At 35.1% G+C, this 14,763-nt stretch overlaps 1 protein-coding gene across 1 annotated transcript; it reads right to left on the minus strand.

The window, feature by feature from the left end:
* Positions 1-4,876: 4,876 nt before the first annotated feature.
* LOC133323316 (regulation of nuclear pre-mRNA domain-containing protein 2) lies at positions 4,877-14,536 on the minus strand. Its single transcript, XM_061532256.1, has 11 exons — positions 14,368-14,536; positions 10,377-10,503; positions 9,852-10,308; positions 9,635-9,796; positions 9,471-9,573; positions 8,659-9,399; positions 7,987-8,093; positions 7,796-7,925; positions 7,715-7,723; positions 7,475-7,624; positions 4,877-5,482 (listed from the first exon to the last, which is right to left on the minus strand). The coding sequence occupies exons 1-11, from the start codon at positions 14,534-14,536 to the stop codon at positions 4,890-4,892; spliced, it is 2,748 nt and encodes a 915-aa protein (XP_061388240.1). The 3' UTR covers positions 4,877-4,889.
* Between the last annotated feature and the right edge of the window lie 227 nt (positions 14,537-14,763).

A 14,763-nucleotide genomic window follows, 5' to 3' on the forward strand; every position in this document is an offset into this window, starting at 1 on the left:
ACCTAGGCCATCACATAGCCCGACTACTTTGCTGACTCTTTTATATCCTTATCATTCCCGGTTTGATTGACATCATTGACATTTGAACACATTATTGAGCACGAAAAAAATAGTTTTTTTTATGATTTTTTTCATGGCATAATTATGCCATGGATTTTTTTACAAGAAATCTACGGAACTTTTTTTTTAATTTTTTGATATATAAAATGTCACACCTTAATCTAATTTCGGATTTTTTTTGAAACATATTGAATTGGAAAATATAAGAAAGTAAGGGAAGGATCACATAGCCCGACTTTGATACTTTGCTGACTCTTTTACATCCATGCCACACCTTAATCTAATTTCGGATTTTTTTCAAACATTTTGAATTGGAAATTATAAGAATGTAAGGGAAGGATCAAGGACCTAGGACATCACATAGCCCGACTTCGATACTTTGCAGACTCTTTTATATCCTTATCATTACCAGGGTCGATTGAAATCATTGACATTTGAACACATTATTGAGCACAAAAAAATTAGTTTTTTATGATTTTTTTCATGGCAAATGCTTATTTATAATTAAGGGCAGGATTTTTATTTGTATAATAGTTCCCACAAACACATACAGTTGCGAAAAATAAAATAGCACCTGCAAGTAACTTATTAATTTTGTTAAAAAAAAATACCTTTAAAATGGAGTAACGTTTTATGGAATCGGACGTGTATTTTATATGAGCCAGTTTGGCATACAAAATTATATATGGAAACTAAACCTATATATGAATCGAATCTCCATATTTATTTAAAAGTGTCCATAAATATTTATTTAGTTTATCTTTGAAACGAGCCTTTTGTGTGCTAGCTTATGTTATTTTCTGTTAATAATTTGAATCGTATGAATGTGACAAAAAAACTGCATTGATTTTAATACGATCATCATTCTTTCTTTAAATACACGTGCCATAAGTCCCAGTCTGACTCTGTTGAGGCAGCTCTTGGGGTGTTTGAAAGAAAAAGTCTCCGAAAGATCTACGGGCCGATCTGCGTCGACGGTAAATATCGTCGTCGAATGAACCACGAGCTTTACAATTTATACGCGGACATCCACATAGTCAGTCGTATTGAGCTGCAGCGACTACGATGGCTAGGCCATGTTGTGCAAATGAATAAGAATGCCCCAGCTCAAAAAAACGGTAAATATCGTCGTCGAATGAACCACGAGCTTTACAATTTATACGCGGACATCCACATAGTCAGTCGTATTGAGCTGCAGCGACTACGATGGCTAGGCCATGTTGTGCAAATGAATAAGAATGCCCCAGCTCAAAAGGCATATAAAAGCGAGCTTACTGATGGTTCCCGTAGAAGGGGAAGACCACAAGACCGACGCGCTTGTAAAGTAAGATTGATATCCTTAACAATTTTCAATCGTCTCAACACTATGTAATCTGTTTCCTTGCCAAAAACCTTAAAACTATGAACTCCAAAGTCCAAATTATGCTACGAAGTGGATTAAAAACCCTTTCCTACTTGGCCTTTATCGAAAATTTTGTGCAATTATGCTTAAAACCAGGAGAGTCAAATTACCGTTCATTCGTTTGGAAAATGTGGCTAAAGCCTTTAACATACTGTTCAATCAGACAAACGGCACTGTTATATGGGAGCTATACCAAAGCGTGGACCGATATATTCCATTTCCAACACCAAAGAAAAGTACGAATGTATTGTACGTAGATATTATGATATCTATCGTGATTTCAACAGACAGGAGGATTCATGGCTCTTGACATAGAATTTTATTCGGGTCAAGAATATATACATATGTATGTATATATTGCAATGTACATTTTAATATGCACACCACATCATGGTGTTTTTCTGGCCATAAATGTAGCTTGCAGATTGATTAAAAATTGATGTCGATTAGGATCAAATATACCAATATGAAGTAGGATCCTATAGGATCCTAAAAAATGTCTGAAATTCGCCATGTCATAATACTAAAGCCTAGACGTACAAAAATTAGAACTCCTAATTTCAAGTCAAGTTTTATACCATCATCCATAGGAATATTGATATTATTTTATTTTAATAATAACTTAAAAAAAAAATCTCAAATTACTAAAAAAATATGTACCCCTATATGAAACAATATCGAGAAATTTTTATAGGGGAATTTGCTACCCAACAATAAATTAAAATATCAAATTACTGCGTTTCTAAAATCCGAAAAAATCCCCTTTTTATAGGTGGTTTCCGCCCAATGTGGACCCAAAATGTATTAAAATCTTTGCAATAGCTAAATGGATGGATGATTATTCCAATAAATTTTGCGAGAACCCTATAACATCCAATGTAAATATAGTTATTCTTTTGTAGAAATATTTGACGCCGAAATAAAACCCATAATATCCGGTATACAGCCAATTCGGTTGAAAATGTGTCCAAAATCCTCAATGTATCAAAAGTTGGAACCATGCATGAAAGTGTGGGGAACTTGACAAACATAAAAAAATATAAGTAAAAAAGTGTCAGTCGGTGTTGCCGATAATAATATTGACCCTTTTCGTGGAATGTACCAGAGGAGAGGGAAGACGGGTCCTACCTTCGGACTTGATCTAGGCTTGGTAAAGATAAGAGGTTGTGAAAAATTTGGTTCAAATCGGGCATCGCCTAATATTGGATTTAAAGATATTGAAAATTTTGACCATTTTGTGGTGGAGGTACCAGAAGGAGTGGACCAATTTGTCCCATCTTCAAACATGATCTAGGCTTGGTTGAAATCGGACATTTCATTAGTCTGATATTGGATTCATAAACATTAAAATAGTTCACCCTTTGTGGGGGAGGTACCAGAAGAAGTGGACCAATGGGTCCCCGTTAAAGTAAGATAGTCCGTTTGCATGTTATTGTAAAATTTTTAGCACAATTTTGACCATTTTGTGGAGGAAGTACCAAAAGGAGTGGAGCGATATTCCCCATCTTCGAACATAAACTAAGTATGGAAGAAATATTAAGATGTGCAACGTTTGTATGAAACCGATTATTCCCAGATCAGACAGACAACGAACGAACGGATATGCGTAAATCGACTCCAAATTTTCTAAATCGGATTTGTTCCAAAGAAACATGGAGTCTAAAACCAATATTTCGATGATGCACATTTTCATTGTATCAAAGTGTATTTAAACTCACATTAGCCATAAGGCTGAGGGTATAAAATTACACACCATGCAGCATTTTGCCAACCTCTCTATATGAATATAAAGTCTACAATGGCCAAACGGATATATTTTTTTTGTCTTGTGTTATAGGGTCGAAAATTATTATTTTGATGAGTTACAAATAAAGTTGATATATCCTTTATATACAACGGAACAGTCGTAAAATCGCGTTTTTAGCACAACAGGAATCGCGAACGGTACACCCCATCCACATCTTTATTATATGACAATCCTTAAAAAAAAAACATCGGAACGCCCTTGCCTCATCGAAAACCTTATTCGAATAGAAATTTTCCTATAAATAACCTCATTCAGCCAAGCTGAATTGAAGTTTTCTTATAGAAAACCATATTCAGCCAGGCTGAATTAAAATGTTCCAATAGAAAACCTTATTCAGCCAGGCTGAATTAAAATTTCCTAATAAAAAACCTCATTCAGCCAGACTGAATTGAAGTTTTTCTATACCAGAAGATTTTAGACACAACCATTTGCATGGTAAGTCTCACCACCACGTTCATAATTTTTGTCAAACAAATTTATAATTTCCTCATAATGTAAATGTTTCCGCTCGGCTGATGTTAACATACATTTTTATACAACTTCTTTTACATTAATTCGAAAAGAACCATTCCGATTTTTTACGTAAATTGATTGATTGTCTTTTATGTTGGATATAATTCTAAGCTTTTTATTTAAACATTTTGGGAGTTATATATTTTCTTGTCTTGTTTTTTTTTGTTGTTTTATATTTTATATGTGTGTGTATGTATGCATTATGCCAAGGGGGTGTGTGTTTTGCAGTATTTTTAAATGTATTTAATAATAACATTAAACTCTATTTTAAACGGGTAATCTTTCATTATTTCTTTTTTTCTTCTTTGTTGTGGTCATTATTAAATATATAATAAATTTGGTTACTAATTACATAGCTTATTTCAAAAATAACTCGTTTTGAAATTGAAAATAATAAACAAGAACTTAATTAAAGTCTGTGTGTGTGTGTAAGCGTGTAAACGATAACTGGGCGGGAAAGAGAAAGGCTAACGATAATCGTCATGTTTGTCGAGAATTCAAATCACAAAATTAAAAAAAAAATAAGAATAAAATAACTAAAGAGAAGAATGAATGAATTTTCACAAATAAAAATATGGAAATTTATATTCTTGGTAAAACTAAAATAATTCTTATTATATACTATATTAATAGAATTAAGTTAATAATAATATAATAACAAACAATGTTATTAAGAAGTTTCTGAAAATTCCTAATTGCTAACGAATGAGGGAAAATAAGTTTTTATTATTATTATTTTTTACACAAATTGCTTTATATTTCCTTGTCTTTAAAATTTTTTAGAATTTTTTTAAAATTTAAAATTTCCATTTTACATACCCAATTGTCTTTTTGTTATTGTATAAACTTTAAAATGTTGGCTAATTTTGAATTTAATTTAAAATTTTATTTTGTTTTTGTGATGGAATCGAAATTCCACGAGAAAAAACTTATTATCCCTCTATATAACTATGACTATATTAAGAATAATAATTTTAGTTTCTTTTTTTATTCTATTTACAGATTGTTAGAAATTCATAACTCTTCCTTTTATATTTAAACATTTAATTTATCACTTATTACTATATTAGTAAGTTCTTTTATTTTGGATTACGTTTTGTTGTGAATTTAAATCCAATTGTTTTTTCCACGAAATTTGCCGCGAAAACCTTGTCCAGGACTGCCACGCATCATCATGGGGCTGCCACCGGCACCGCCACGATTTCCACGACCACCACGATTGAAGAATGGCGAACCACCGCCTCGTGGCGGCCGAGGGAAATTACGAAATTGATTTTGTGGTGAACCGTCCCATGCACCACCTCGCCCACGACCACCACCCGCTGCAGCAAAACCGCCACGTGCCGGACTACCACTTGGCACAGCAAACGGATTATCATTTCCAGTCATACCACCATACGGAAATTGCATACCATAAGGCGGTCTGGGTGGTGGCGGCACTCCATGTGGTCCACCGGCGGCCAAACCTCCACGATTGTTATTTTGCCATGCCATGGCGGACATTTGCTGAGGCCAATCTTGACAATCCCAATTTGTTTGCGGATCATATTCTGCCGGTGTTTCAAGCAGTGGTGGCCTTTGATATGGAACATTACCGTCCGCCACCTCGCCAGCTTCGACATCTCCACCACCATTTGTGTCACTATTGACGCCATCTTTATTATTTTCTGCTGATTGTTCTGCCATTTGTTCATGAACCTCTGTGTTATGCATAAAATAATGGAATGTAAATTAAGATAATTAAGTTTTTTAATTTTCTAGTATTTGTGTTGTAAATTTGTAGCTACATTAAGAGTGTGGGTTGTTTGGAAAGAGAATAATCGTAAGGAAATTGCAGTGAAGTCACCAAACGAAACAAACGTGGATCGATATTCACCATTTATAATACCAATCTTCCTAGAAGTAATAACAAGTCTGCTCAAATTTCAAGCATCTATAATGATTTCAACAGACATAGAATTGTATTTTGATCAAGATTATATGCATGTTGCAAACAGAATATCAAATTTAACATACATCACATCGCATCAGACTTGATACACCAGTGCATCGTAGATTGATGGAACCGTATGGAAAATTATGCTTATGTATCCAATAGTCCTTAGGAATATTTTGATATCAATGCAATCGTTATTTGGCAACCCTTTCGTGATTGTTGATCAATTTTATTGTGCTCCGTAAAGTTTTTTAAAAAATTAATATTTTGTGATAAGTAGGTAATAAATAGTGTCGATGGTTGTAGAAATTTGGACAAAAAATATATTACGTGCTGAGGTTGCAACTTGAAGTTTCTAAAGGTGTTGTAGATTAAAGCAGGTTCCATAGTTGAAAAGAAACGTAGACACGGTGGGAAAGTGAACACCAACTAATCTGTGCCGTGTGTAGGCCAGAGCTGGACACCGAAACAGGAGATGCTCAATTGTGTCCGTCTCCTCCTTGTCGTCGCAGAGTCTGCAGTAATCAGTAACATCATGGTCTACTTGCTGGTAAAGGCCCTCATGTTGCAATGACCAGTAATAACTCCTGCCATTACTCTAATTTCAGTTTTGCTCATGTTCAACATTGTGTTTGTTCGACCGAGTCGGTCATTGCACCTAGGTACGTTGTGCAAATTTCATTGCTCGTTCGAAAAAAAAAATGCCTCAAAATTCCGGAAAAGGTGACAGATGAGTGGTTTGATTGAGTCATCGGTTGCTAGATCTGTAGATTGAGATCCTCGTCTGGATAGGTCGTCTGCTTTTTCATCATTACCCATGATGTCACAATGTCTAAGTACCCAGCACCGCCGATAGTGTTTCCAGGACGACCTCAGACATGATATTACAGGATTTGGTGGTTTTAAGAGCCGCCTGACTATCCACAAAGATAGTCACCGGTATAACGATCTCTGCATCCAGACTTATTATCAATTCAGCTGCCTCCAAATCGCGAAGATTTCAGCTTTCTGTCAAATTTGTAGGTAAGCTCAAAGCCTTGATTTTTCCATATTTCTTTTCAATGTAACCTACCACCTTGCGCAGTGCAGATTCTACAGACTTGCCCTTTATGTATGCGCGTTGTGAGTTGCTAAGAGAGGTGCCAGTTGATGCAAATGAAGTTCGTATCGTCGATCTGTTGACTTCAGATATTATGACGTTTTCGATGTCTTCACGATGACTGAGATGAAACGACAGATAGTATGCCAGCACGAACTGTCTAGTCAACTGCACATTATGTTGCTTATCTGGTCTCCTCATGAAGGTTATCCACACGCGTCATATAGACACAAGTTATATCAACATTTCGATTTTCACTCCGGTACGATCAGAACTCAACTCGTCCAAGGTTTGTCATCTTAACGCTTTATTATTAAAAATTCACGCTTTGGTGTCTATTCTTTAAGCCACGTTTTAAATCTGCTTGTCATAAAATAAAATATTACACAAAAATCCACGCTTTGGCTATAATGTTCTTTAAAAATTTCTATTTCATAATCTTCAGTTTGTAAGGCACAAATCTCCCAAAATTCTTCTTCTACCAAACAACCCACATTTTATGCTACACATAATCGGAAACAAAAAAATTCTACAGATTTTATATCATCAAAAAACAAAATATATAAGAACGAAATAAAAAAAAACAAGCCAATAAGAAGAAGAAAAACATATACAAATATAAAATAATAAAATTATAAAACAAAATATTAAGCAAACCTCTAAATATATCATCTAGATCCTCATCAGACATATCCATATCAACCACCATGTCTGTTGGATCATAACCACCCGTACCTCCACCATCGCCATCGGTTTTTTGTTGCTGTTGTAAACCTGCTACATCTTTTAGGGATTCTTTCGAGGGGCCTTTAAAAGAAATAGAATATTGTAGACACAAGGGAATTTATTTAAATAGAAATAAAATATCAACTTACTTTCATGTTTATCGGCAGATACATTGGAGATCTAAAAAAAAAAATAATAAATAGAGAATAGAACGGTTATTACCAGAAAAATTAAAAGTATTTGTGTGTTTACATACATTTCCAGACTCATCAGCAGATACCGATGATATTGAGGAGGTATCATTGAAAGCGGCAGGCAGTATTGTTGTTTCAATTGTTTTAATAGCTTGCCCAAGTATACGGTAATCAACATCGCTAGTTGCCTATAAATAATTTGGTATTAAAAAACAATTTGATTTGATTTAGTTTGACTGGACAGCTTACCTCATTATTAGATTGATACCAGGATTTCTTATCATTATCATTTGCGCCCGGTGAACCAGTTAATGATATTAGATTTCGATGATCAATATCCAATTGACGGGTTTTTTCTATAAGGTAAAATTAAATGGAATTTTAAATTTATGAATTTGTTTCTGTCTTCAATAAATTATTTAAAAAATCTACGATTCTAGAAGACCTCGAAAAAATTATTTCAAAAACCAAAACCTCGGGAAGTCCTCGACAAAATTTCATTAAAAAAAAATCAAAGCCTCAGGAAGTCCTCGAAAAAATTCATTTCAAAAAGCAAAGCCTCAGGAAGTCCTCAAAAAAATGCATTTTAAAACTCAAAGCCTCAGGGAGTCCTCAGAAAAATGCATTTTAAAAATCAAAGCCTCAGGGAGTCCTCAAAAAATGCATTTTAAAAATCAAAGCCTCTGGGAGTCCTCAAAAAAATTGTTTAAAAAGACAACGCCTCTTGCATAACTCGAAAAAAAATATTTAAAAAATCCACGCCTCTGGTATACCTCGAAAACATTTTATTTAAAAAAAAAGGCTTTGGTATACCTCGAAAAAAATTTATTTAAAAAAATCACGTCTGGTATTCCTCTCGTCCCGTTAGAGAGCCTTGCTTTTTTTCCTTTTCCCACCACTGTATTAAAATGAATAACTCACCTTTACTCAGTCCTAATTTGGGACCAATACCAAAAGCGGGTAAATGTAGCTGGCGATGATCAACATCTTGAGCTGATGACAAGCTTCCATCATGTTCTGTATACTCTAGCGTTGCTGTACTGGCATTATGAGGATCTACATCGAAATGAGGCGGTGATAGTGGTGTATCTATTGGTGTATTACCATATGATGATGTTGATGCACTCGAACTATCCATAGGATTGTTCCATGACATACCCATATCCCCCCAGCCCGAATTGAAATTACTACCACCGCCGCCACCACCATTTTCGGTGGCATCAATAGATCCCATAGCAGGTGGCATTGGTGGTGGTGGCATCAGAGGTTGTGGATTTCCAGCCGCTACACCAGGCCGACCAACAGGTGGACCAGTCGGTATTCGATTATATGCATTCGGATCATAACTATCATTACTGTTATATGAACGGGCATTCATTGGCGCGTATCCAGAATTCATATTCGGATGTATATTATTTGTCATAATATTGGGGGTACCGAATAGCGGAGGATTTGGTGGTGGAGGTAAAACATCACTGTATTGTTGGGAGGATCGTGCCAATGATGTATAACCGCCCGATGGTACAGGCATGGGATTTAAACCCGGTATCATTACATTCTCATTTCCCGGGTAAGCACTTATCGATTCAGGTTTGTAATATTCCGTATTTGAATTGAAATTTTCATCATCAGATCTTGAACCAATTACCTCGATGGGTTGGCCTTAAATGAAATAAAAGGTTGTTACAAAAATATTTTGTATATTTTCAATTAAAAATAATTAATTTACATACTTGAGGTTTTGGATGGGTTTTCATCAGACTTGAAATCATTTATATCAAAAGGCAAATTTCCATCCAAATAGCTGCTATAGCCATTCATATTTTTGAAAAAACTCTGAAATGAGTAGGAAAAAAATCAACATTTTTTATAGATAATATGGTAGCTTTCCGCTTACCATTGATATTGGCGATTGATCATCTGGTAGCTGTAAATCAGCATCTGGCTCCGGTGACGGTGCATTTATATCCGGTGAAGGTATGGGGCTGGGTAAAGTTGGTGTTATTTCATCTAGTTTCTTTTTAACCAATTTTATGCGACTGCCAAAATTTTTATAGGCCTAAAAAGTAACAACAATTAATTTTCCATATATTTCCTCGTTAGCCTATACTTACACTAACAACAACTTTAACTTCTCCCCTTTGATTGGCATAGAATTTAACAGCCGTATCCAAATTGGCTAAAACATTTTTACGACTTTTTATTTCAGCTTGTAAATTTTTATTAAATGTCTCTATATAGGCTGCATAACGTTCCAATTCCTTTTCAACATCATCCGAATGACTTTTATCCTTTAAATGTTGTTTGATATTTTCTATATCACAATTTGGGGCTTTTGGCATTTTCTTAAAGCTTTTATCGGTCAGTTCAGATAACTCAACACATTCTCGAATGCTTGTTATAAGACTGGCATTTTGAAAATCCTCCGAATCGGCAATGGTTGAATGGGCTTTCTTTGGCGGTGCAATATTCAAGAGGCCACATAGGTCTGTAAGAAATTCTTCATTGTAAATTTCACGTTGTTCCCAAATACTAAATATTCGCAGAATTTTATTTTTGACTTTTTCATCTCTGTGAAAAAAATAATTTTATAATAAGTACAAAGTTTATTAACTGGAGATTCTTGAATGTGTGCTTACCTAACCATTGTCGTTGCCTTTTGTAGAGCTGTAGCCCAACTTTCAACGAATTCCAAACGTTTTCTTTTACTGTACTGAATGACATCATTGGCCAAATAGAATAGAACCAAACGATGTTCAACGCGAACTGAAAATATTATGTTGAAAAATTTATAGGTGAAGCAAAATAAAATATATATAAAAATATTTGTATAAGTCCTGTTAAGATAAAATAATGTCGATTGGATTCCGAGGAAATATGATTCATAACATATAACTGAATATAAATAAGAATATTTCAAAAATATTATGCAGAGGACTTTATAATAACAAAAGTAACTCAAAAGTTTCAACCGAAGTGCATTGTTGGATTGAGACTTTTCAAATATGTTACTATAAATTCTGGGTATAAAAATCTGTGTATTCCTCGAGGACATACAAAATCTGAACATATTAGCCAATATAACAGGTATACCACTCTTAACTATCTTATAAAATGTACATAAACCCCTGGAGGAAATAAAAACATCAAAGTCAACTGCCAGGAAGTTTTTAACATAACCAGAAATATGGTCTCTACTTCACAATACGCTTAACTGTCGATGAATTTCGATCAGTAGTGCCAGATGTAACCTCCAGACCAACCTCCAGCCAACTTGTTTTTAACATATATAAATTCGTAGAGTACAATTTACGAATAACACCAAACACTTTTCTTTGAACAAAATCGATGTGGCTTTCAAACGTAAGTTTTTCATTAATATATATATATATATACCCAACATTTTATGAGAGCTTACATAATTTATTAGATTATGATCAAGATAAATATTAAGATCATGGGTAAAAGTTCCAAACCTCATAGCCTTTGTCTTTAAAGGATTCAATTTCAATGCATTATCTAAAGACCATTGACTGAACGATGATAGACAAGAATTTATACCGCTTTCAAGTGAAAAAGGGGCCAGTCGATTATCAGAAAAGTTGAAACTAGACAATCAGCTAGACTATTAACATATAACACAAAAAGCAAGGGGCCATGCATAGAACCCTGTGGCACACAACATGCAAGAGCAAGCGTCCTAGAAGAAATGCCATTATTAAAAACTTATTGAGATCTATCACATAAGTAAGATAAAACATGTTTACAAGCCGTTGCCGAATAGTTAGCGTCATTCTTCAGTTTTCTTATCAAAATATGATGAGAAAATGAATCAAAAGCTTTGGTTAGATCCAAAGAAAGCACCACGGTATTAATATTTAAATTATTTTTAATCATATTTAAATTATTTCTAATCATATATATTGTTGCTAACAACCGGTCCAATATTAGTATCTAAAGACATCAAAAGTACTGAAATTATCTATAATGGGAACCAAATATACATATCAAAAATAAAAAGATAGGACAGAGAGAGAGAGAGAGAGAGAGAGAGAAAAATATAGGGCAGTATGAAGAGCCAATCTTCCAAAATAAGGCTAATTACCAGTTGGTAGTTATCCTAGACAGGTAACATGAAAAGATAACATACAGAAACGGGTCGACAAGGCTCACAGATGACAATATTTCTATTTGTATGCTCTTAATGAGGTTTTAATCGAAAGATGATACACTGCATCTATAGGAGCATTAATATTTACATAAAATTCTTAAATACATTATATTTTAAAAGCACTGCAGAAAGTTCAGAGGACATGCTGCCTTGGTATATATGGGGCAATGCGGACAACACCAACATGAGAATTGGGGACTGAATCTATTAACGAGCGTGTCTTTACGGGGACGGGGTTTAGACTGATTACTTCTTTGAAATGTTTGATATTCTTGTTGGATTATACCATATTAAGGCTCAAAGGAATAGGGATGTGAAGAATCTTATACACAACATATTTTGGGTAATGGCAATCTCGTCAGTGATTACATGAGTTTCTGTCGCGACTAATATGAATATATTTTTGTAAAGTTATTCAGGCATATATTTTCGCAATCAGTGAGAAATCAAAATTTGTCAAAAATGTTAGATTGTTTTAGGTTAAGTTCTGATAGGTTTCTATAATATTACTATAAATTAAATTTCCAAACCCACATGGAATTATGTAGATTTGGCTTAAACTTCCGATGGTCATCTGGTACTATCTGTCGAGATGTCGTTTCTTTAGCAGCGGATTTCGAAAGTTTCTGTGACCACGTGCCACTAGGTCCGAATTTCGTCTGTGGTGGCCCTTGCTCGCTACCAAAGCCGCCTTCGAAGCAAACCCTGGAGGTTCCTGTGAACACTTGTCAATATGTCCGACTTTCGACTTCCCAATGACATCTTGACATGTGAGACCACGGGGTGAACTATCTATCGAGATGTCGTTTCTTTAGCAGCGGATTTCGAAAGTTTCTGTGACCACGTGCCACTAGTTCCGACTTTCGTCTGTGGTGGCCCTTGCTCACTACCAAAGCCGCCATCGAAGCAAACCCTGGAGGTTCCTGTGAACACTTGTCAATATGTCCGACTTTCGACTTCCCAATGACATCTTGACATGTGAGACCACGGGGTGAACTGCTTTCGTCAACAAAGGCTTCTTTGCGGCTAGTTGCTGTTCCTGAGTCAATATAATCCTCATCCCCGCAGTTGGCATCCGAATCCGAGTTCATATTCCAAGTATTTGCGCTTGTTATTGAAGTTGCCACATAATCATCGATCGACGAGATTGTTTTGTTTTGGTTTTTGGGGGGTTTACAAATATTTGAGACTACATAGGAATTAGTTATGTGGAAGACCTAAGGTCAACCATAAATAGTGTCCACTTGGTAACTAAATCTAAAACTCATCGAGGCGCTCGGGTATCGACAAGTCTATGTTAGAATACAGTTTGAACATGCGAACCATAAGCACTTATTGACACGAGTTCGCATAACACACCAGCGTTAGTAAGTCATCCTTTAAGGGAGGGGACTAGAAACCACCCATAAGTTTGATTAATTATTGTGTTCGCACCGTCGGTCCAGAAGGACCTTTGGATATTCCAGATAATCCAGTCCAGAATAAGGGATCCAATCCAAAATAGTAATCCTAGCCGACAATACTTTTCAGGAGAATCCCAAAACTTTAAAAGCCCCAAAACGTGGAACGATACTGATACTCTTTTGATGTTGTTGTAGCAACAAAATACACGACATGGGTTATTCGTTTCCACGACAGAGGGGTCTATGATCCGAAACGACCCGAGTCTTACTAGGCCAATGAAAAGTGATTGGAAATGAAATTTAAGATATTCTACACATTTAAAAGTCCTTCACAGTCATCAAGTTTTCTCATGTTCTCTCCCTGATCCTAGTGAATACTTATTGATAAGTTAAGTTTGTGTTCCTATTTAAAACATACATCGAAAGAAATGGAACAACCCCAATCTTGTTCATAATATATAAATTATACAACTAAATGAAGACATAAACATTACAAATGGATCATCTGCAGTGTAACTTTAGCCATTACTGCCTAAAAGTATGCTATGGTATGTGTCATAAACACAGTTGGATATTTTGTATCGACATATAAACAAACAATCGCAATAGTTTATAGAATTTGATAATAATTGATATAATTGAACAAATTTGTGAATGTAAGTTCAGAAAATACTCTCACTCCATAAAGGATTCACTAGAAAACAAAATTTGTATTATGTACATTTTTATAATAATTCAAAACACTTTGATTTACAAGGAATATGTCATACAACTGGAGGATCCTCCACATATGTTTGATTTGAAAAGGTTTCACTGTCTTGCGCCAATTGGCATTGAACATTTTTTTTTTTTGCCGGCAAAAACTCCAAATCAGTCCATGACTACCCTTCCCCCTCTCAATTAATGATAGGTAGCCAATTTTTGTAAATAAAAACAAAAGCATTTTTTAGTTGTTTTTTGTTGTGATTCTTTTCGCCTCCGCTGCCGCTTTTCAAACAAATCACACACACCCACAAACAAGAGTCGTCTTTTACTAGCCAACCACACACAACATACCTCTCTTGAAAACATTTAGCCAACAGGCAACGATTTTCTTATGATGGGCACGCTGCTTCAAACACCACGCTGACATTTGCTGTATACCATCCTGTGTGTCTTTGAGACCTTCCAAGCGCGTTTCGAAAAGTTCCACATCGAATTCTTCGGACGCGCTAACAGAAGCCATAGCTTAAGTTTTGCACAAATTCTGCCGATATTCTATCGAGTTTTATCACACAACACAACTTTTTCCTTGATTTTTTTTTTCCGATTTGTTATTAGGAGGGATGGACGATAGAACGAATGCCTCTTGGCCGAAAAACGTTCAGATTTACGGCACAATTTCGTTACACTTTTTATTTTTCGAATAATAAAACGATTGCCGAACACTCATAGTCCGTTACCGGATGAAAA

The sequence above is a fragment of the Musca vetustissima genome, unplaced genomic scaffold, assembly GCF_032173495.1.
Source record: "Musca vetustissima isolate MV318-11 ecotype Yass unplaced genomic scaffold, APGP_CSIRO_Mvet_v1 utg1381, whole genome shotgun sequence".
Taxonomy (NCBI): domain Eukaryota; kingdom Metazoa; phylum Arthropoda; class Insecta; order Diptera; family Muscidae; genus Musca; species Musca vetustissima.